At 36.3% G+C, this 24028-nt stretch overlaps 2 protein-coding genes across 2 annotated transcripts in view; one reads left to right on the top strand and one right to left on the bottom strand.

Annotated features, from left to right (window-relative positions):
* PLCZ1 (phospholipase C zeta 1) overlaps nt 1-21730 on the bottom strand; it is a 41112-nt gene extending 19382 nt beyond the window's left edge. The window contains exons 1-5 of the mRNA XM_027129483.1: nt 21720-21730; nt 20627-20750; nt 10351-10582; nt 5887-6088; nt 3162-3306 (exon numbers count right to left, since the gene is read on the bottom strand). Of these exons, the coding sequence (XP_026985284.1) occupies nt 3162-3306; nt 5887-6088; nt 10351-10582; nt 20627-20750; nt 21720-21730 (714 nt within the window). The remainder of the gene's footprint in view (nt 1-3161; nt 3307-5886; nt 6089-10350; nt 10583-20626; nt 20751-21719) is intronic.
* Nucleotides 21731-22413: 683 nt separating this feature from the next.
* Nucleotides 22414-23568, top strand: CAPZA3 (capping actin protein of muscle Z-line subunit alpha 3). Its single transcript, XM_027129248.1, has one exon. The coding sequence runs from the start codon at nt 22647-22649 to the stop codon at nt 23544-23546; it is 900 nt and encodes a 299-aa protein (XP_026985049.1). The 5' UTR covers nt 22414-22646; the 3' UTR covers nt 23547-23568.
* Nucleotides 23569-24028: the final 460 nt, after the last annotated feature.

Here is a 24028-nt window from a genome sequence, read left to right as displayed (position 1 = left end):
AGAAAAGGAATTGCAAGGTCTGCTGCATTATTACAGACCTTTGATATATATGTCATATGTTACATATATCACATATAATATTATGCCTTATTAATGTATGAGTACATTAATTTCTTATGGCTGTTGTAACAAATTGTCGTAAACTTGGTCACATGAAACAACAGATATTCATCTTTTCATAATTCTGGAGGCCAAGATTTTGAAATCAGTTTCACTGGTTAAAATGAAATCAGTTTCACTGGCTAAAATTTCAGCAGCTCTAGGGGAAATCTGTTCTTTGCCTTTTCCAGCTGCTGGTGGTTGCCAGCATTCCTTGGCTTGTGGCCACATCACTCCAATCTCTGCCCCTCATCTTCACATTGCCTCCTCTTCTGTGTGTATTAAATCTCCCTCTACCTCCCACTAATAAGGATATATATGATGGCATTTAGGGCCCACCCAGATAATTCAGGATAATCTCTCATCTCAAGATTCTTAACTTCATCACACCTGCAAAGACCCTTTTTCCAAATAAAGTAACATTTATAATTTCCAGGAATTAGAACCTAATATCTTTGGGGTTCAGCCTAAAAAATGACCTTCTCGTAAATACCCATGTACATATATATTGACTCAGTCTAATATTAAGAGAATAGTGTAAAATTATTTTCCCAAATATAATAAGTGATTTTGAGACTAGGCAAAGTGAAGGCCTAGCAAATGGATCTCTTGATTAGGCCCTGACTTCACTCACTGGGAAGAACTCATTTTCTTTTTGTCTTCTGTGGTCTTTGGCTCCACCCTCTGGGAAGATCCTCTGGCGTTATCCTCCTTGTTCATATCTAAAGCATGTGCTGAGGAGTTGGCTTTCCTTAAAGCCAAGCCACTTTTGCAGCTCACTTCCTGACCAAGCGTTGTTTTAAGGTTCACCTAACAAGTCAGACTTACGTTTGGTTTAGTTTTTAGCAATACAACTTCCTCAAAAACTTCAATTTCATATGTTTGTTTCTAGTAAGTCACATGTGTCAGTAACTATATCCAAAGTTCTTTCCAAGCCACAGTTATCAAGTCTATTTTATTTCATTGACCTCTCTTCCCCAAATTAATGGTGACTATATTGAGCAAAAAGTTCAACCTTTGATCTAATCTTTGCTGCAAAACTGTGTCACGTTATCCAACTGAGAAGTCTCATTGAGTCTGTTGCTCAAAGCCTTTTTTTCCCATCGCTTACTCTTTGGAGTCTTAGAAGCTGTAGGGGTTTGTCCATCCTTAAGTCATTTTAATTTTAAGATTGTCTCTATTTCCTTTTATTCCCTCAGTTACCCACCCTGAATGAAGTGAGAGAGTTTGCTACTCAAATATTTGGGAAGAGTATTTCAGACGAAGGGAATAGCAAGTGCAAACGCTTTGAGATATGTCTGAAAAAGGGTAAGGAGGCCAGAATGGTCACAAGAACAAGGGAGAGGTCAGAGAGGTAATGGAAAACAGGTCATGTAGGGCCTTGGGAGTCAAGGTATGGACCTTAGCTTCTATTTTGAGTGGGATTGAAGGGTTTGAAAAGCGGAATGACATGACTTGACTTACCAAAAAGTCACTCTGGCTGATATATTGAGATGAAACCACAGGGGAGGAGGGAGAGAAGCAGGAACCCTGGATAAGAAGCCATTGTAATAATCCAAGTGAGAGGTGATGGTAGTTGACCAGTACAGTGACAGTGAGAATGGGGAAATTCAGTGTATATTTTGAAAGTAGAGTCAAGAGGATTTGCTGAAGAACTTATTGAGGGGTTAGAGAGAAAAGAAGGGACTGTTAATGTTGACAACAATGATTTAGGCCGAACACATAAAAGTTAACATTAACTGAGATGGGAAGGACCACGGGAAAAGTGGGACTAGGAAAAAGAGGAATATTATCTGGAGCTCAAGTCTAAACATGTTAAGTTAATTATACCTATTAAATATGCAAGTAGAAATGTCAAATCAGAAGTTGTCTATATTGGTGTAAAATTCAAGGGAGAAGTTTGGATAGAGATATAAATTTAGAAATCATCAGAAATTAGTTGTTTAAGAGAATTAATGCCATATATCAAGGTTTTATACTAAGATAAATTTCTAAATATTTTATATTTATTTTGTGAATATTTAGTATTTTATACTCTATTTCTAATAAATAATGGGGCAACTGATTTAACTGTGTGATTTTAAGTTATGCTTATGTTTACAGATAATACATTGACTTATTTAGGAGTACTTTAGGCTTTTCGAATTTGTAAGTTTAATTTATTAGATATACATTAAGTACTCAGTAAGATTTTGTTAATTAAATCTCTTCAATTGCACTATGGTTGAGGTAGTTAAGAAAGAAATCACATATACTGAGTTTAAAAAAACAATTTAAAATGTCTGAAGGTACTGAATTAGCCAAGCTTGTCAATGGAATCAAGTATTATTCAGAATTCAATGACTGTTAAAACCAGCTCAATTTATAGAGGAGGATTTTTAAGCTGAATTAAGAAGCTCTAAAAAGAATTAAATCTTTGAATCTGTAACTTAATACATTTAACAATAATTTTGAAATCTAAAGTAAACTTCTGTATAAATAGCTGACATCATAGTAGAAAAAATGCCAAAAGTTGAGATAATACATCTTTGACATTTGTGTCTTGAAAGTAAAATATTTGAATGTTGGTAAAATATTTACTATTACATAGGCCAGTATTTCTCAAACTGTTCTGGCCATTAACTCATGGTAAGAAATATAATTTATATTATGACACAATACACACGTGTACACACACACACATAATATATATTATATCATTAAACAAAAAGTTCCATGAAAATCAAGGGGGGAAAGTATGGGGGGTGGGTGGGATGAACTGGGAGATCTGGATTGACATATATACACTAATATGCATAAAATAGATAATAAGAACCTGCTTATACAAAATTTTTAAAATTTTTTTAAAAGTTCCATGAAACCACATGTACCTTACTACCTGAGATTAACTTTGACAAATCTACCTTTAATGATATACTACATGGATTTCACTGCCGACTAATGGATCATAACCCACAGTTGGAAATATTACTGATCTAAACTAAGGTCAAGCATTATAGGATTTTGAAACAAGTAGATTACCTTATGTTTACATAACTAATTGAACAAAGATATGCACGTACTATGAATGCGTATTTGTGTACCGCTCGGATAACAGTTTTAAACAGAAGTTTGCTGGTCAATGTATAGCCATGGTATACAACAGGTTCATTTTGTGATCCGTCCCAGCAGTCAATTTCCAGACAACGGCATCCTTTCACAAGGGCACTAGTAAAATTTAAACAAAATAAATGGTCATTCCTAGATTATGGTTTATACCTTTAACAAAACACTACATGAATTTCATTCCCTACTAATAGATCAAAACCCTCTATAGTTTTGTGGGAAAAAAATTTTTCATGGAGGACAACCTAAATAATACTGATTCTTGCTACATCTCTAGATAGGTTTAATTACATCCTTAGATCAAGCCAACCTTTACCAAGCTGCTTATTTTAACTACACGGTTTGGTCCCCAGCAAAAATGTTTTGAGTGGATTGCACTGTGTCATGCCAACCCTTTTACTCAGAAGCATGTAAAAGAAAGTTGTCTCTCCCCCAGCGGTGGTGTGGAGGGCACTTTTCACTGTCTCACATGGAGTGAAATGAATGAATAATGACGTGGGAACGAATAATGAAAATTTGTCTCTCACTCAGGAAAGAAATTCTCCACTTAAATAAGTTTAAGGGGCTTTTTGTGGATTAAAATATTTAATGCAGTTAATATTAGTTTTCCTCTTTTAAAGAGAAGGAAACTGAGACACAAGAATGTTATATCTATCATATAATTAACAAATGAGAGAAAGGGAGGAAAGATTAGCACCAGAAACTTAAACATTAATAGGTAAACATTGCATTACATCACCTCTCATAAGTAGAGAAATTTTGAAAGACTTGCATTTTGAGTGTATCTTCCACAGGTGTGTAAGGAAATAAAGGAAGAAATACAATTAAACTTAACTTTAAATTTTCACATGGGTGGAACACTTTCTTGGAATTCAAAAGTAATTTTCTGTATTTCTAAGTCAACCTGTTTAAAATGTGTAGTTTCTCTCTTTAAAAAATTAATATAATGAGGTATGAATAGAAATTTCTGTAATAAAAGTAGAGCTATGAATGGGGCAATCTTTACAGGATTCTAAATAGATATATTTCTGAGTTTGTGGATTTATGTATTTACTTAGATTTTAAACTGGAGAAGCAATATTAATTTCTAAGTTTGATGTTATCATGGGATTATAAGATATCTTTTCTATGATTTTTCCTAAGTAATATCACCCAATCACATAGCTTTGGATATCACCTATATACCAATGGCTTCCAATCCTATTTTTCCAGTCTGGATACTTCTTCTAAATCCCAGACACATACACTCAACTGACTATCTGACCTAGCCCTTTGATAACTAATTGATATCTCAAACTGAACACGGCCATCACAGAACTTTTGCTTTTGCCTCACAACCTACAATGGCCTCCTCTCTCAGGCTTTACCACCTCTGTCCATAATGTCATCATATACTAGGTTATCAGGTCCAAAATCCTGATACTCTCTTTCCCTCATACCTCTCTTCAAATCACTGGGTGAATCACCTTGTTGGCTCTGCCTCCTTGAAATATTTCAAATTCAGCCCTCTATCTCAGCTGCTGCCTCATGAATTCACCATCTAAATGATCGTCATCACCTGGACTGCTACAATGTCTTCCCAAAGCATCTTCTACCTCCACTCTTGCACCATCAGTCTTTCCGCCACAGTAAAAAGTAAATCAAATTATGATATTATCCCAAGGAAATTCCCTCCAATGGCTTCCCAATGCAACTAGAATAAATCCATTCTCCTTTCCATGGTCTCTAAGACCCTCATAAATGCATCCTGTCTACCTCCTCAAGCTCACCTCCCTTCATTCTCCATTTATGTTTCCACCCACACTTGCTGTCTTTCTGTCATGTGAACATGCCAAGCACTGATTATTTCTTCTACTTGGCATGCCCTTCCACTAGACCTGAAACTTCCTCTTTATCGTCACTCAGACCACAACTATATCCTCTTGAGAAGCCTTTCCTGACCCTTCAATTAAAGTAACACCCTTCACCCCACAATTACCTTAGTTCATCTTCTCCATATGAATCAGTCCCTGGAAATATTGATTTGTTTATCTGCTTATTAGCTGCCTATTCTCATGAACAAATGAGTGTAGCAACTTTGAAAATCTTGCTCACCACTGTATCTTCAGCTGACTGACTAAACTGAAGCTGAAAGTAAACTGGTATTAACAGTATGATACATTGTAGGACGCAAAATTAATGAATGGTGCAGCGTAGACTGCCTTTAATCTATGTAAATTGTCTGACATGTAAGTATATGTATTATCTATAAATGCCACATTATATAATGTATGTGTTGGTTTTCCTTATAGCACTGAGATATCTGAGAATTAATTTTAACCATATTATTTTAGAAACCCCAGATGTTCTGATTAGCTAAATAAGATTTTTAAAGTCTTCTTCACATATTTTCCTATACGAAGTATCCAAATTGCTCAGGAAACTTCCAAGGGCCAATAAGCGGGGAGAGGAGGTTGGCAGACAGGATTAGAAGGGAAGTGTATGATAATAATATATTGAATAAATTATACAACCACCCAAAGATTGGATATCCAAGATATGTACAAATCAAAATTCCTCTTCCCTATGTGTTTTTATAACATGCATAGCCTTCTTTTACTGTGAATTATTACCTACTGAGGTAGACACCACCAGGAACTTTCAAACATCTTTAAAATATAATGGATTTAAAAATCGAAATACCTTACATATCCCCAAAGGTCACTTGGTCCCACTAATTGGTCAGATATCAAGTACGTATTATGTGAACTTGAAATAAAATAATCACTCAGTGGATGAGTCATATCTTGATAAACACTTTCATACTTATTATTAAATAGTAGACATTCAGACGAATCCATGTATCTTCTAAAACCTTCAAATGACATCTGGTGTGCTTGTTTAACTATGAAAATAAATAAAAAGAATGCAGAAATATCATTAGTAGTATATAAATTACATCTCACTTTAAAACTTAGTAGCAGAGTTTGTTTCTAGAATATTCATTTAGAATTAATATTAATACTATTTTTAATGTTTCTTTGGAAGCAAATTTTTCTAAGGTTCTTATATTTAGTTCTTTTATATCAACATTCAAGTAGATTATATATTATTTAATCATCTCTGATTTTTAATATTTTAAAAATACATACAAGAGAAGTACATATGTCATAGATCCATTCATTTCCACAAGCTAAACATCTATGTAACCAGCATCAAGGTGAAAGAACAGAGCAACACCCCAGAAGACTGCCTCCTGCTAACTTTCTAGTCTTCCTCCACCCTCACCCCACCCCCAAGTGTATTCAACGGTCTGGCTTCTACCAGCATAGATTCCATTTTCCCTGGTTTTTGTGTTTTATATAAATGCACTCACACAATATGTATTTTTTTGTGACCGGTTTATTTTGCCTGACATTGTTTATAAGATTTATTCTTGTAGATGCACACAGTTAGACATTTTTTATTCCCATTTGTATATAGCTTTCTATTGTGTGAGTACACCACAATTTGTTTATCAATTCTATTCTTGATGGGCATTTAGATTATTTCCAGTTTGGGGTTATTATAAAAAGTTCTGCTATCAACAACCAGGACATGTCTTTTGGTGCAAATATGTACATGTTTCTGTTGGGTGCATGCCTATAAATGCAATTGCTGAGTCATTTGCATATTACCATCTTTAGCAAATGATCTCTGAACTTTTATACTCAGTATCATATAAACCAAAATTATCTATTTAAGCAGAACACTGGCTCTGGAATGAGACAGCTTGGTTTAAATCCATTTATTTGTTATATGAGGAGCCTGTTAATTAACTTCTCCCTATCTTTGGAATGGTGGTACAGTAAGTCCCCTACATACAAATCTTCAAGTTGCGACTTGCAAAGATGCAAACTTGCATTTGCATGTCCTATCACATAAGTTAGTTCATGTGTCTGGCGTACATTGTCACGTGCATGCATCCTCTACAAGTGGCTGTGCTTCTGTATACTTTACTGTACAGTACTGTATAAAGTAGTACAGTATCTTTACTTCAAGCCCAGGATGTCCAGAAGCAAGCGTAAAAGCAGCAGTGATGTAGCTGGTACTACTGTACTTTTCAAGGTACTGTACTGTAAGATTAAAAATGTTCTCTTTATTTTTTGTGTTTGTTTGTTTTTTATGTATTATTTGTGTGAAAAGTATTATAAACCTATTACAGTACAGTACTATATAGCCGATTGTGTTAGCTGGGTACCTAGGCTAACTTTGTTGGACTTACGAACAAATTGGATTTACAAATTCGCTCTCAGAACAGAACTCGTTCGTATGTAGGGGACTTACTGTAATCATAACACCCATCCCTGTATACTAACTTTATATATTAGCTCTATAAAGGTTAGTTACTGTTGCTTTTGCTGCTGATTACTCAGTTTGCCTCAAATTAAAAGTTGGTGTGAGTATTCACTTTAGAATAGAGAGTGTTGATCCTTGGCAAAGAATTTTATTTCTGGGATTTATACTACAGAAATAGAGCCTCAGACAAAGATGGATGTGCAAGAATGCTCACACTAGCATTATTTATAAAAGCAAAATTAATGAGGGGAGGAAACAAATTAAATCTCAAGCTATGATACAATACTAAGCAGCCGTTACAAATAATGTATCAGAAAAAAAATATACAGTGACATAAGTAAATGTTTATGACATCATAAAAATGAAAAAGCCAGCATTCAAAATGCTCTTACAATTTTGGTTTAAAAAATGAAAGCTAGAAGAAAATACATAAAATGCTTACAGTCATGCAAACTATTTCAAAGTTATGCAAATTTAGAAACATGTGAGTGTATGGGGCAAAGCCATCATATATTTTAATAGTAATGATTTGCATGAATTTATTCTTTTTCCCAGTGCAATTAGCAGTGATTGGCCTATAGCCCTTTTGAACTATTAACTAATTAAGTAACTATCTTTGGTACTGGAATAGAAAACAAACTCCTCTTATGCCTTTAAAAACTACCAGACTGAGAATTAATCTCATGGATTTTTATTTTTAAAATAAAATGAGGTTTTCCTTATTTGGTATTGACATATGTCAAGTATCAATGTGGGATAAGACTGAGAAACTTGGCAGCATTTGGGACTGTAAGATCATAATTCAAATTGACCTTAATAAGTCTCTAAAGTGATCAATAGCCATGTAAATGAAATGCAAGGTCTTGGCTGTGTGAAACTATCTGAATGGAAGCAGAGTAAGGCCCAAAAGATGAACTAGATGAACAGTGTAATATTATGGTTAAAATACAAACACAATTCCAAGATGTCACTGACACCATCCCATTATCCCTTTGTATCTTTTAACTTACCACCTGCAGGTAACAGTGGCAATTTTTTTTTTGAATATTGACTGGAATAATGCTACTAAAAGTGCTTGTCTGTGAACTGGTTGTTTCCAGGTGGCAATGACATAAAGAGCTTGAACCAGAGCCTAAATCAATTCACTACTTTCTCAGAGAAAGTCTTTGCTATTGAAAGGAAAGAAGTCAGCTGGACTCATCAGATGTGCTTAGAGATGTACTTTTTTTACGTTCTGATGCAAGCTCTTTATCTTGTTGCAAACCTGCAAAGTTTTAATCGTGATCAGACCAAACTCTTACTAGCACTATCTTCAGTCTTACCACCATGGTACTTAAAAGCCTCCAAGGTCTTTACGTGGCACTGAATCATGAGCCAAAATCTTAATTGTGGCCAACAAGACCAACATGACTTAATCCCTGTCCAAACGCTTTTAGCCTTCATTCTCCAGGTTCCAACCACACTGTCCTCCTCTTGTTCCTCGATTCTCCAACTCAGGGCCAACACTTCTCTTGTCACATGTCTAGTTCTTTCTCACCACTTACGTCTTAGCTCAAATATCGCATCCCCATCGACGACTCTCCTAAACAACCAAGCTATGGGGACATATGTATAACTGATTCACTTTGTTATAAAGCAGAAACTGACACACCATTGTAAAGCAATTATGCTCTAATAAAGTTGTTTAAAAAATAAAAAACAACCAATTAGAGCTAGACCTCGTGCTTGTCTACTCTCTATTTTATTTTTTTCACAGTACGTAGCACTCCCTGAAATTATCCATTTGTATGTTTAATTATTTATTGTCAATCTCCCTCCAACCCCCATCAGGAATATGAAACCTAGTTTGCCTTGTTCTCCACTGTATCCCCAGCTCCTAGAACCATACTCAGTGGCCACAGATAAACATTTGAATAAATTATGAATGTACGAGCCCATGAAGGAATAAGTCTTGTTTTGTTAGGACCCATATTATAGTATGTTAAGCATTGATGGCCATAAACCAGTTTTCAAAGGCAGAACTTGGGCTTTCATATATCCCTTGTTAATAAATATTTTGAGCTATTCTATTAATTTCTGTAGGGTTAAACAGCATGCTTTAATAGTGTTTCTTGTGCATATTTTATTACATTATTATTTATTATTTTATTTAAAAATAAACATAAATGGAAAAAATTGAAATATTTTAGCCAATGAAAGATGAGACAGAGATCAAAAACTATATGACAAAAAAAAAAAAAAACTATACAACAGCTCACTAGCCAAAATGGTCATTGAACTTAAACCAGATGACTGCATTCAAAAAATAAAGAAAAAATGTTTTAATGTTTATGAAATGTTGTAGACAATTATGTGTATAAACAACAGGGAAATTAGTGATTTTATAATGTTTTATTCTTTCCTAGAATTGTTTTCATATAGCTAATTTAACATTCATATATTTTTCAATAAGATAGTGTATAAAAATGGAAAAGTGCCTATACCTGGGTTTTTATCTTATTAATGAATATCAAGACCCTTTCTTCCATTACAGTACTTGTAATAGAATCCTCATTTTGCTCTTCCTGAATAAGCTAATCTCTGAACACCTGAGAGATATACAGAAGCAGCTAAAAGAAAGGAACAGGACAATGAAAGAATGCCACTGTTACACAACAAAGCTTTCTAAAAGATACATCTGCTGTCTGTAAAATATGAAATTAAAACAGCCAACATATAATATTACCCATAAGAAATCTGACCTAATCAAAAATTTGAATTTAATAAGTGCAAATCTTAAAAAATAGTTTGCATATAAATATTTGATAAAACTTTGAAATACAAGCATACCTTCTTCAATAGGCTCATATTTTTGAATGATCTCAGAAGCAATACTTTTATTAATATCAAGTGTATACTGCTCTTGTGTCAAAAATTGGGCCAGATTCTTTTCAAAAAGAAATTTCCGGTTTTCAGAATACGTGTTGAAAATCTCAATAATTTCTTCTCTGTGTGCAATAATTCGATAAATTGTTCTAAATTCTTCTATGGTGATTCTTCCTTGCTTTAGCCTGTCATTATCCTACTAAAAGAAAATGACTGGTGGGCTCACATTGTGAACATAAAAAATACACAAAATGAAGACGTTAGAGTATTTGTGTAACATATATACCAACTTATACTGGAAAGAAGTTACATTGGATTCTTATTTCAGATAAAATACATAAAAGTGCATGAAATGGTGCCAAAGTTGGGGAAAGGTTAATGGATCATCACCACTTAAAACCCAGTGGCCAGAGCTGCCCAGTTTAAGTGAAGAAGTGTATCCTGCCCCTGGGGAGAGTTAGAGCCCTTACGCAGTTCTTTACCCGGAAAGACTTGCTTGAATTCAGGGGAAGCTGCTAGAGATTCTTCCAGACTTAGGACATCCCAGAACCATTTGGATTTACCTCAGACCTTCTCCTCACTGTGGTGATAACATATGCCATCCCATAGAGCTCACTATAGTCTGTTGTTTTGTCCCTGCCTAGTTGGTTTCCTCTATCAAAAGCTTTGTTTTGGGCACTTGGAAACTGAAATCTAGGACATGGGTCCATCATGAAGGGAAAACAGACCTGTGGTTTCAGATCTGCTCGGTCTGAATGGGAAAGGAAAGGTGATCCAGCAGGGGTGCAGGATTGCAGAGGGAAATGCTGACTCTGAGAGGTCATGGAACTTTCAGGGACATGTGTCCTACAGACTCAGAAATATGAATCTAAATATCTGGAGGGGGATACAGGCTTGAGATGAACATGCTGGAGTTATTCCTGGGTGGATATTTGTAAATAAATGGTCAGAAATAAGAAGACCCTCTCTGTAAAAAACAAAACAAAAACAACCCAATTGCCATAGTTGGAATGGAAAGAAGTATGGGAGAAGATGAGGATTCTAGGTTATCTTTCAATTACACATTTCATTTTTCTATTCTAGTCTATTTGAGTAGCTTCTTGAAACCATCCAAACAGTATGTAACCCCACGTCATCAATAGGCATCCTGCACCATAAATGTCAGAATAAATCAGTCATTCAAGATCACTGTAAATACAGAAGCTGCAATAGGTGGTAATACTTTGAGGAAATGGAATCTGCATAATCACTGAAGGAACTGGGAGAGGGACAAACAAGGTCAGTTTTGATGAGAAAGAGTAGCTTCACCTGGTTGTTCTGGAAAATTCACACTTGAACTTTATGAGATAAGAGACAGGAAAGTGGGCTGGGTCCAGTTATTTAAAGTAACAGAATCACTGTGAGGTTCTGAGTAGGAAAATGACTAGCATAGGAGAGGTTTAGTTGTGATTAGTTGTGCATTACCGATGGGAAGAGAAGGAGAACTGCAGGTAAGGGAAGAGAGAAGATGCCATCCAGGTGGGAGGTGGTGAGTAGAAACTAAAGAACAGGTGTCAGTAAAATTATGAAGAGACAAGTCAGAAGGATTCAACACATTAACATTTTAGATGCATGAGGGAGAGAAGTCAAGAAAGTCTGGAGTTGGGGAGAGTTAGAATAACTAGTAGAATTAGAGTACCACTTACAAATAAAAAACTGAGGTATAGGAAGTACACCTTAGAAGGACATTTAATTTCCAAAGAGGCTATTTATATTTTAATTTTCTCAATACATTGCAGTACTTAAGCTTAAGTACAAAAAGTTCCTGTTAAAGGGCCACTGTATTGTGGTGAAAAGCTGACGATCTGTAGACAGTCTGAGCTGACATTATATTCCCAGCTCCAAAGCATGTGGGATTTTGAACTTCTAAATTAAACTATGAGCTTCATACTCTTCATCTGCAAAATGGGGATAGATAGCACTACTTATGTCACAGGTTGCTATGAGGATGGAGATATCAGTGTATTGTTAGGTCTTATCTATGTCTGTTTCCCTCACACTCTCCAGCCTAGTGTCTCATCTTTTGACAAATTTAACTATAAAACAACCCTAAGGTACAACAGAGGATAAACATGCTGGAAATGATCTCTTCACTTTTTTAGGAAAAGTTCACTGGTGGCTACCGGAGAGTTTGATCTGAGGAATCCAAGAAACAGTCTGAGCTGGGAATCAAGTAGGAAGAGCACCAGCTTAGTTCAAGGAGGAGCATTAATTTACACATACACAGCAGCTTGAAGAAGCAGGGGCTGGAATGGAGCCCCATTGGGAATGAGACGGTGATAAGCTTGGGAAGAAGATTGGAATCGGTGGTCGTCAAATAAGAAGTTGGGTCTCCAGAGCTCATTAAACAATAATAGCACCTTAAAATTACAAAATCTTAAAAATAATTCATATTATCAATAATCTCAGTAGACTATGAAGTTCAACTTACTGTTTTGAAATTTTGGATTTTGAGGTCCACATAAGTCAATGTTACAGAATTAATTTTGTTTTTAATTTAGCTCCATTTTGCTCATAATTTGTCATAAGATCTTATGCAAGTCAATAAAAATCAAAGTGTGCCTGTAATTCCCGAAACATTTTGTCATGTAAAATTGTATGAATTAAAAACTTTTGTCTTACTGAATAGCAGCATACGATAAGATATACTTTATCCACTAAGCAATGAAAATTCTGCTTCTTTCAAGCAGGATATAAACTTGACCATCTGAAATGTCCTCTGGTAACTCGTTCTGTTTTGTTTTTCCCTAAAGATTGAAGTTGTTATCTGATACTAGAAAGAATTAGAGATATAAAGTTGAAACAAAATTCCACAAATACAAATAATTGCTACAACTGATCAAACCCAAAGGAAATGAAGGGTCAAAAATTAATCAAATTACCAAAAAAGAAAAACCACACACAAGAGGTGAGAATCGTATCGCTGAAAATGGGAAGTTCTAATTTTGATAGAAAGAGAAAAGGAAAAGGAAAGCAACAAAGGGTAAGTAATAAGGAGAAGAAAGATGACAGAGCGTCAGCAGAAGGGAAGAAAGAAGAAGAAAAGTGATAAGCAAGGAAGGTTCAAATCTGAGTACTGAGGCACGTAACAGCAGCCACAACTTGTAGGGTACCAATGTATTAATATCTCCCCTGTAGGAGGGAACTGAAGGTCAAAAATCTTATGTAAATTGTCCCCAGTCTCACAGGCATGGTAGACCAGGACCTGAACTAACTCCAGAACAATAAGGACAAGCAATGGGAGGAAAGAGAAAACAATACACCACTGCACGTATTGAGAGTATATGTGCAGAAATAAACTGTGTCAAATACAAGTCTGATCTCTTTAACTCTCTTAAATTTCTCAGTGTTTCTCCTTTGTCTTCAGGACAAAATCCAAACTGTTGTGTGGAATCCAAGACCCTTGAAGACATCACTGATGGTTTCTTCCCTCACCTTCTCCCTTGCACTTCACACTGCCTGTGCTCTGAATGAGTTGCAGTATAAACATCAAGCTGTCTCTTGCTATTGTAAAGGCTGTTTCTTCTGTCTGGAATGCCCTTCTTTTATTGTACTTCTTAACTTACGAATTTCTACTAATCCTTGAAAAAGTGTCCTTCTCTAGAAGTCATCCCTTATGTCCCTCTGTGTCTCTTCCTCAGCCCATGTTAGAGAGTCCTACTCAGGATTCTTATACGATTCTGTACCTTCTTCTCTCCTAGGGTTTATTACACTGAAATTAAAGCCTTTTTTTCTACTTCTCTTCTAGAAATGCCAAATTGTCTCAGACAGGAAGTCTGTCATCTGTTTCTTGTATCCTAAGTACTTATAAGAGTGTCTGACTGAGGTCTTCAGAACTTGGTCCAGCACCTAAACAATTTTATGATCCTGGTGAAATATGTTCATTTAATTGGATAAAGGAGCTAAAAATCTCCCTAAAGCTAGGGAGTGTAGGAAAACTATTTTTAAAAACATATTACAGAAAATATGCAAAATCTCAGGCCCCACTGCAGGGAATACTATAGCTTTTTAAAATGTTACATATTAATCATTTACAGTTTACAACATAAAATAAGAGTAATGAAGCCATCTTTCTCCTGTTTACAAAAAAAAAAAACCACGAAGCTCATTAAGTGGTTATTCTTTGCAAGCATTACAAAAAGAACTTTCCCAAACAACTCTTTCATTATTTATGTATAATTTTAAAATATATCTTTTACCTTAAGACTATGAATCCCATGAAGGTAGATATTTTATACTTATTTTTATTCCCAGTACCTGGTACTGGACCTACCCTAAAGTAGGAGGCTAGTGATTATATGTTTAAATGAATGACTGAATACAGGAGGATAAAAGAACATATTAAAATAATTCTATTGTTAGTCATCCTGATAGTACACTTTAGAAAACAGAATTAAGCCTTTTCATTTTGTTACCATTCTCCATTGCTCAGTTTGTTAGTAAAAAGATGAAATGTTGCTTTAAAAATGACATCATGAGAAAGCTGATCTATCAAAACAAGAAATTTTAAAATAAAATGTAACATTTAAAATTATCTCTGAAATTACACTAAAAAACAAAGTATTCAGAATATATTCTAGGAAATCATATGACTTGCAACTTTCTTCCCAAACTCTGACATACTTGTTTAAACTACCTGGCAAACTTGGTTTTTTCTCTTTTTTCATTCTGTTTCCTTCTGCTTCTGTTGCACAGATACAGCAGCCAGAGGCATCCAAGTCCCAGTCTTTCCTGAAGAAGGCCTATTTCCATACCTTGGAGACTGTCGCCAAGGCCAGGAGCTTGTGCACACAAGCTGTTTCCCAGAGGACACACCCCTTGATAGCCTGGGTCTGGCCGCCAGTGGGGCTTGTGTTCACGGGTTCAGGAGAACCCTGCCAAAAAAAGAGAAAGTCCTTGGCTGGCAGTCCCTCTGGGGCTCCGCTCAGAGGGGATGGACTGATGCCCCCATCTTCCAGTCTTTTCCTGAAAGATGTCTATTTGCACACCTTACAAGCTGCTGCCTGAGGGTCCAGCTTCCAATCAGCCTGCATCTAGATGCTGCCTGATCCTCTGTTATGAGACACTGCCAGGTCCTGGTACACCCTCAATGACTGGGAGCCATTAAGAATGAAGTAGGCTGCTTGCACTATCACAGAGGTTGAGAGACAAACCAGAACCAAGGCACAGAAACCGACAGAGAGTAAAGGAAAATGAAGAAACAGAGGAATATGTTCCAAACAAAAGAACAAGATAAAACCCCAGAAACAGACGTTATTAAAACAGAAATAAGTGAATTACTTGATAAAGAGTTGAAATAATGGTCATAAACAATATGGAAGTTCCTCAAAAAACTAAAAATAGAACTACCGTATCATTCAACAAGTTCACTTCTTGGCACTCATTCAAAGGAAACGAAATCACTATCTTGAAAAGCTATCTGCACCACCCCGTGTTCATTGCAGCATTATTTACAATACTCAAGGCATGGAAACAACCTACATGGATAAAGAGAATATGAGATATATATGTGTGTGTGTATATCATATAAATATATATAATATTTTTCACCCATAAAAAAGAAGGAGGGCTCCCCTGGTGGCGCAGTGGTTGAGAGTCCGCCTGCCGATGCAGGGGATACGGGTTCGTGCCCCGGTCCGGGAAGATCCCACATGCCGCAGAGCGGCTGGGCCCGTGAGCCATAGCCGCTGAGCCTGCGCGTCCGGAGCCTGTACTCCGCAATGGGAGAGGCCACAACAGTGAGAAGCCCATGTACCGCAAAAAAAAAAAAAAAAAAAAAAAAAAAAAAAAGGAAATTCTGTAATTTGTGATGTCATGCACGGACCTTGAGGGCATTAGGCTAAGTGAAATAAGTCAGACGGGCAAAGACAAATACTGTATGATCTTACGTACATACGGAATCTAAAAAAAAAAATGAACTCATAGCTAGAGAACAGATTAGTGGTTCTTTAGCTATGGTGAAGTGGATGAGAACAGCTAGGGCGTAGAAGAGGGGCAGGATGGATGAAGGTGGTCAAAAAGTACAAACTTCCAGGCATAAGATAAATCATTCTGGGATGTACTGTACAGTGTAGTAACTATGGATAATACTGCTATATCATATATTTGAAAGTTGCTAAGAAAGTACTCTTAAAGTCTCCCATCACAAGAAAAAAAATCTGTACCTATGTGAAGAGATAAATGTCTACTAAACTTATCATGGTATCACTTCATAATATTACATATATCAAATCATCATGCTGTTACACCTAAAGCTAATACCATACTATATGTCAATTATGTCTCAATAAAATTGGGGGTGGGGGCAGAGAAAGACTCATTAAGATTGCTCAGGAAGAGTTTGTTAAGTAAAAAGAAAGAAAATTAAGAACTCAACTTTAAGAGGAGAACAGAAGAGGAATGCTAGCAGGACAGATGGAGGAACGATATGAAATTTTAAAGAAAAACTTGGAGAGAGTTATGTCTTAGGAGTTAGAATAGAGAGAAGTTTAAGAAAAGAGCGATAAATAAAATGCATGGAGAAGCTAACCATTGAATTTAGCATTTTTGAAATAAAGAGGTTTTCAAAATAGGTGTGAAGGCAAAATTTATTGCAATGAAACACTGAAGAAGTTGCAGGAAGAAATGTAAAGGATTCTTTCAGTTTATCTGCTAAAAGAGAGACTGTAACATTTAGAAGAGGATATGGTACAATTTATTTAATTAAGATTAAAAATAAACTTAGACTCTGGAGAACCAACTAAGGTAGGAAATCATAAACTCGAGGTGGAACAAAACACAAATGTAAGTGCCTGAACTGACCCAAGTTGCAGATTTGTAGGGCAGAGGCAGCAGAGAAATATCCTAGCTCATCTCTCTGCCTTCTAACTCCCAATCCATTCTATACTGCTGGCAGATTTATCCTAAAATATGCAATATTTCCCTGCTCAAAAAATGTCAATGGCTACCCACTGCCTACAAAAGCAAGTCCAAATTCCACGGCCTACCAGTCAGGATTTTTATCATCTGGCCATAACTTGCGCGTGCAGCTATTTCTCACCACTCCCCTTGGAGCATCCTACACTCAAGTCATGGCTGCTTACCTGTGATTCTTCAACCATTTCTAGCAATGTGATCTACACATATTGCTTTTCACTCCTCAAGGTCCAGCAAGAATGCCACCTCCACCATGGAATCTTTTATAAAAGCCCAAGTTAGAGTCTCTGTCTTCTCAGATTCCCTGTTAGCATTACCTAGGAAATTTATTATAATCTACTTCTAAAACAATAATTTCTGTATTTCTTTTCTCCTTAAAAGAGACATAGTTTATTTTTTACAATCCGCTGTTTCTAACAGAGTGCCATGCACATACTGCAGATTTAATAATGGTTGCTAACTGCTTAGAGAATTTGAAAACTTAAGGTTAGTCCTATAATAATAAAAATTCTTGAAATTGAAGACGATACTATTTCATACTCAGCAAAAATCAAGAGTGTAATCTAAGACTAGCAATATGTATTGAAATGGCACATAATATTTCCTAAAAATAGCTGACATGCTACAAATTAAAGATAATAATAAAGCAATCAAAAAAAATTTTAGTAAAGGGATAAAAAAGAAACTTAGAGAACTGCTGCTCAAGCCATGACTCAATAATTAATTTTGTAAAAAGAAGTTTACAATATTTTGACAGTGTCATAAATTTACATGATCTTTATTCAAATTTTATAATAAAATTTCACCTTAGAAAATAAATTCATGTCAGAATTTATGTCAGCTTCTTAGGAAATCAATGAATGTACTGTAATTTTCTATATTTTTTTGAATGATCATCAAGTAGCTTCAACTAATAATTTATGCCTAGCTTGGTACTAGGTACATTCACAAAAGATATCTTATTTAATATTCAGAACCATCCTGCAAAATAACTATATTAGTATCCCCGTTCTGCAGGTTAAGACATTTGCTCAGAGATTTCTGGCTTGCCAAGTACAACTAGAATCTAATAGACTGAACAATCTCCACATCCATTGAGCTTGCTAATGACAACAGCTGAGCATTTTGTGTGTGTGTGTGTGGCCACCAAACACAAAGATTCATCGTGATTCATTTTATTTGCTCTGGCTAAAATGTGTACCCTGAAGTGTGGAAAGATTAGCAACAAAAGTTAAAGCAAAAGAGTCAGATGTTTAAACTTGGTCTTCACCTTTCCAGAAAATTCAGTTAGCCAATACATTTTCCCGGAGCATATTACTTAATCAACATTTTAATGCATACACAGCAACTTAGCCTAAGGCAAAAAAGTATTTTCTATTAGAGGGCCTAGGGGAATTCTTTTAATAGAACAGAATGGTTTATCATAATCATCAGCCTTGTTTATATGTAATTTATGCTTCTAAAGTATTTGAGTTCACTTTAAAGGGTTTTTTGAAGTATTCTAAGCAAACTCTGCCCCTCTAATTTCTATAATTAACATTGTTTTCATAGCTACTTTAAAAAGGTTTTACTAAACAAAATAGACCTTCAATCCTGCTATGTCCAAATAATCATAAATTTCAGTTAATGAGCTACTTATTTACTTGTTATAACTGTTTAGCATTCTACATGACGCTTCTCAATATGGCATGCATTTTACTCAAGTGGATTTCAAACAACTATCTCTATCTTGCAGATAATTCAAAGCAACTTGATAATCACTAAATAAGATTTTCAATATTTCACATTTGATACAGATTTAGCATATTACTACCTCTATATTGTGTTGAATGTGAATTTCATTAAACCTGAAAGCAGATAGCTCTTTCTCCCTTCGGGCAATACCACCGAGGGAAAATTCTATGTGTAAAGGTCTTTCACAGAAACTTGTGTTCTTCACTTGTGGTATTAGACATGAATTGATTAAAATTCTGATAGCTTATTGCAGCACAAGCTACTTGGATTCATAGAAACAGCTCTGAATTCTTTGTCTTTTACTGCAGTCTCCTGAGAAGTACAGCTTTTCTTTTTCGAAGCTCCTCTTTGTGGTTCGTAAACATGAGGGCTAAATCTTATTGAGAAAAATGCTTGTAGGGTCTGCTGTGTGTTTCTGCTTATTTTCTAAGCAGAGGCACCAACCACCTTTCTTCAGGACTAGCTCTTCAAGGATGTTTTACGTAATGAAGAGATAGTATCTCCCTCCAGAGGAAAACTGCAGGTTTGTTTACTGTCCAGGATAATAATGATAATGACAGCCTCCAGGGCAAAGATCAGACAGGCCTACAGCCCATTAAAAAAGCTCTGGCTTTCTAAACTTGAGGTCCCTCTCAGGTAATGCCACCCACCGTGCGCGCACATGTCACCTGAGCCTCCTCACATCACACTTTGGGAACGGGGCTAGGAGACATGGCACCAAAATGTCGATACACTGGCAGGTGCTATTTTTGTGAGTGCCAAGCTGTCTTCTTTCTCTGAACTGGAAACCTGCGTCTGCCAACATCCCTAAAACTGTATCAGGCTAACTGAGTAGCTCGCAGGTAAGGTAACACAAGCTTCCCGGTTTGTGTTAGTTGGTAACAATTTCAACAAGATTGTGTTATCTGGCTACTCACTTTCAAGAAACAAAATCATATTCAGTTTGCCTATCTTCCTAACTATCTGAGCTGGCCAGTCTAGTGTTCTTGCCTGACTCGCCAAGAAATCTGACATCTTCCTAGTGCAAAACTCAGCTATCTCTTGGTTTTTTCTTTTGTTTTTCATGAGCTTTCCCTTTGTCCTCTAGGGACAGACTTGATCCAGGTTCCCTTCCTACTAATTCTTCTTTAAACAAAGAGAATTTACGGCTTGTCTGCTTTGAGGTGAGAAAAATGCAATTTTTCTGAAGATTGCCCATTCCTTCTATAAATCACTAACATCCAATCCACTTACCATTTCATCATTTATATGATTTGATCTAATCAGATGACCAGTCCTAATCTGATGTGAACATTCCGGCATTCTCAGCAGATTGTTCTAAACTAATAACCTGGCATGATTTCAAATTTTATCAACAACTCATTTTACGTCTTACCTAAACTCTTTGTCTTGATTATAAATATATTTAGCATAATTAATTGCTTTAATTCTTAAGAGACTAATCTTTCATATGTATTTTCTTCAGAAAGCATCCAAGTAGTTATCGACATTTTCCAATATTGGATTAAGTCCTTCCTAGGGTGGGGTGTTCAGAGGGCGGATATTATCTCACCTTAAAAATATACTTCACGTGAATAGTATTGCACCGAATATCTAATTTTTCAAGTAATTTCAGAGTTTTTTCTAGGGTAATTTTTCCATATTTAAAGTCATCCCGAACCATGGACAAAAACCATGTACGAAAGGACACCAAAAAAAAGAAGTTAAGGAAATTCTCACAGAAAGTCATTAAGTACTTAAAATGACTAAAGAATATTTTACCTCTCTTCAGATCAACGTTTTTATTTTCAGAGGAGAGTCTATCACAGGCTTAAATGAGAAAACAATTTTATGATAAATAATATTTTTAAAAAACTAAGTAGGCACTGCTCTGTGCTAAAGGTATGAAAGGGTATAACACAATAAAAATTACAGGAAAACAATAAAAATTAACATTTGAGAAATCAAGCTATTACTTGGGAAATACAGTCTATCTTCTGAAGACGTGAACTTGGGAGACAGCTGAACATCAACACTTGATCTCTCTCAGCATTAGTTTCCTCATCTGAAAAGTGGTCAAATTAATACTTCCAGAAGGTGGGGGCATTAAATGAGTTCAAACCATGTCTGATATGATTATTACCACTACATTAGCCAAATGTCAGGCTACACGCATGCCCCAAAAAAGCAACATTTTAAGGACCATAGAAAAGAGTAAAAAAAAATGTCATGGTGTCTATTTAGTATGAAAGATAAGACAAAAATAATCAAGCTTGCTTATTATCTACAGAGAAACTACAAAAATTAGGACACTTCAAACTGAAAAACTAAGGTTAAGAAGAATTAACATGACTGTCTATAAAATTGTGAAAGGTACTGGTAAAAACTGTTCAACAACACACTCAATTTCAGATTGTTAGAACTAATTGGAAACCCTTCAAACTAATGGCAATGACTTAATACGGCAAAGCTCATGTTATTATAAGAAAAAGATACAGGAAGCTAGGGAAACTCAGAAAAGCTCAGGGCAGAAAGGGAAGGAAGCAGTTTTTGCTTAAATGAGAGAAACTTAAGTTCAGGACTCTTCAAAAAGAATGAGAAAAGAATCAAGGAAAGGGGATAAATCAAAAGAGGAAAGAGGAACAGAAAGCACTCTGAGTGGATATTTGTTCTCCATATTTTCATGACCTGTAGTTCCGTTTCTCCTCGCTTAGAAGTTTCTCCCCATTATGAGTTGCCACAAGTTCCAAATATAATTAACTCTGCCCCTTTGCAGGAGAGGGATTTCTTGAAACTCATCCACTGATGCCACTGCCCCTTTTCTAGAAAGAAAGCAGAAAACACAGTGGTTTGTTGCCTTTGTTCTTTGGAGTTAGCTCAACACTTAAATCCCACAGAAACCATATGTAACATGTGGTCTCTTCACTTCACTGCCCTTAAAACTTTCTGGTTTCTTGCTTACGTTATGACCATTTCCAAACCCACAATGTTTATAAATGAGGCATCTCTTGCTGTCTGGCATTTTCCCATGAACTGCCATCGTACCTCATTTTATTTTTACTGTTTTGTTTAAACCCCTCAAACCTTTCAGCATAGCGTGCTTCCACTGGGTTGGGGACAGTTATTCTGAGGGCCTGATTATACATCAATGCCATCGTGGTCCCCAAAAGGTGCAAGCGTTGCCAGACACTCTCTAGAAACTCTGGGCTGCTTCTCTAGATCCCTGACAACATATAATGCACACAGAGACACACCACTTTTGAAGAAGGCTGTTCTGGAGGCTAAGTTCTTAAAATCTTCAAAATTCTTATAGCTGGTTGGCTGCGCACCATGCTGTCAGGTGACTATCATGTTTTTCTTCTGGTCTGAACACCTAATGTGATATCACTGAAAGTTCCATACCTCATAGAGAAAGCTTCTTTATGACTTCATCAGGAGACTCAGAGCTTGCCAGACAACCTGTTTTTTCATGGTCAGACATGGTAATCTTAAGCTGAATGTGTAACACCTTGATGGGAAGGTTGTCCCATGGCATGTTTTCTCATCTTTGAACACTCTTTATTTCAGAAGCTCTGCTTCTGCTACAACCAAACATGTCACTTAGCGATCTGAGTAAGAAAGAGAAAGAAAAAGTAATTCTCAGACTGTTAATGCAGGCTCCTCCAGGGGAATTTGTAAATGTCTTTGATGATCTCTGTCTGCTTATCCGTGATGAAAAACTCATGCACCATCTAGGTGAGTGTGCAGGCCACCAACACTGCCAAAAATATTATGTCCCACTCTCCATCAATGGGAATACGGTCCTCCTGTCTCACCACAACGTAGTGAGTAACTACCGATTTTTTGACCACCAGAGCAAACTTTCTTTCAAATTCGACCTGCTTCAAAACCAGTTAAAAGACATCCAAAGTCACGGCATCATTCTGAATGAAACGGAGTACCTGAGGACTGTTGTTCTGTGCGCCTTAAAGCTGTATGTGAATGACCACTATCCAACGGGCAACTGCAATGTGCTGAGAAAAACGGTGAAAAATAAAGAGTTCTTGATCGCTTGCATTGAAGATCACAGCTACGAAAAGGGAGATTACTGGAATGGCCTTTGGAAATCGAAATGGATTTTCCAAGTCAATCCATTTCTAACCCAGGTAACAGGGAGAATTTTTGTGCAAGCTCACTTCTTCAGATGTGTCAACCTTCATGTCGAAATCTCCAAGGACCTGAAAGAAAGCTTGGAAGTAGTTAACCCAGCTCAACTGGCTCTAAATTTCGCGAGGCTTGTGGAAGAGCAAGAGAATAAATTTCAAGCTGCAGTCTTAGAAGAATTACAGGAGTTATCAAACGAAGCCCTAAGAAGAATTCTACGAAGAGATCTTCCAGTGACCCGCACTCATATGGACTGGCAGAGGATACTCTCTGACTTGAATCTGGTGATGTATCCTAAATTAGGATACGTCGTTTATTCAAGAAGTGTGTTAGGCAACTGGATTAGATAAAGGATTTTTGCTCATGGTAACTGTCTTGACCTGATTACTTTGTTTCAGGGGGGCGGGGAGGGTGGCAGAGGTTATTTGCCTAAAGTTGAGAAGCCACTAGACATGCCTGTCACTTTGCAGATGCAAGTTTTGGGGGGTTTTTTTGTTTGTTTCTTTTCAGGGGGGCATAATTGGTCACATCACACAGCTTGTGGGAACTTGGTTCACCGACCAGGGATTGAACCTGAGCCTTTGGCAGTGAAAGCGCAGAGTCCTAACCACTGGACCTCCAGGGAATTCCAGATGCAAGTTTAAATTAGGGACAAGTCTACCAAATCATTTTATTCAAGGAATATTTACCAGTAAGTCAAGAAAATTATGATGGAAATGTATTTAATGGTAGGGACCACCATAAAGCCAGAAACACTTTTAGAACCTAAAATGGTTTTATAGAATGTGGCACCCCAGAAGTATTAATAGAGGTGGCCAGGCTTAAGGCTGTG

The sequence above is a fragment of the Aethalodelphis obliquidens genome, unplaced genomic scaffold (assembly GCF_003676395.1).
Source record: "Aethalodelphis obliquidens isolate GAN/ISIS:26980383/991018 unplaced genomic scaffold, ASM367639v1 scaffold36, whole genome shotgun sequence".
NCBI classification, from domain to species: Eukaryota; Metazoa; Chordata; class Mammalia; order Artiodactyla; family Delphinidae; genus Aethalodelphis; species Aethalodelphis obliquidens.
This window is presented reverse-complemented; position numbering and strand designations above follow the sequence as displayed.

What these genes read in the sequence shown, in the direction of transcription:
- CAPZA3 (XM_027129248.1), top strand. Translation starts at nt 22,647, where the DNA reads ATGTCACTTAGCGATCTGAGTAAGAAAGAGAAAGAAAAAGTAATTCTC.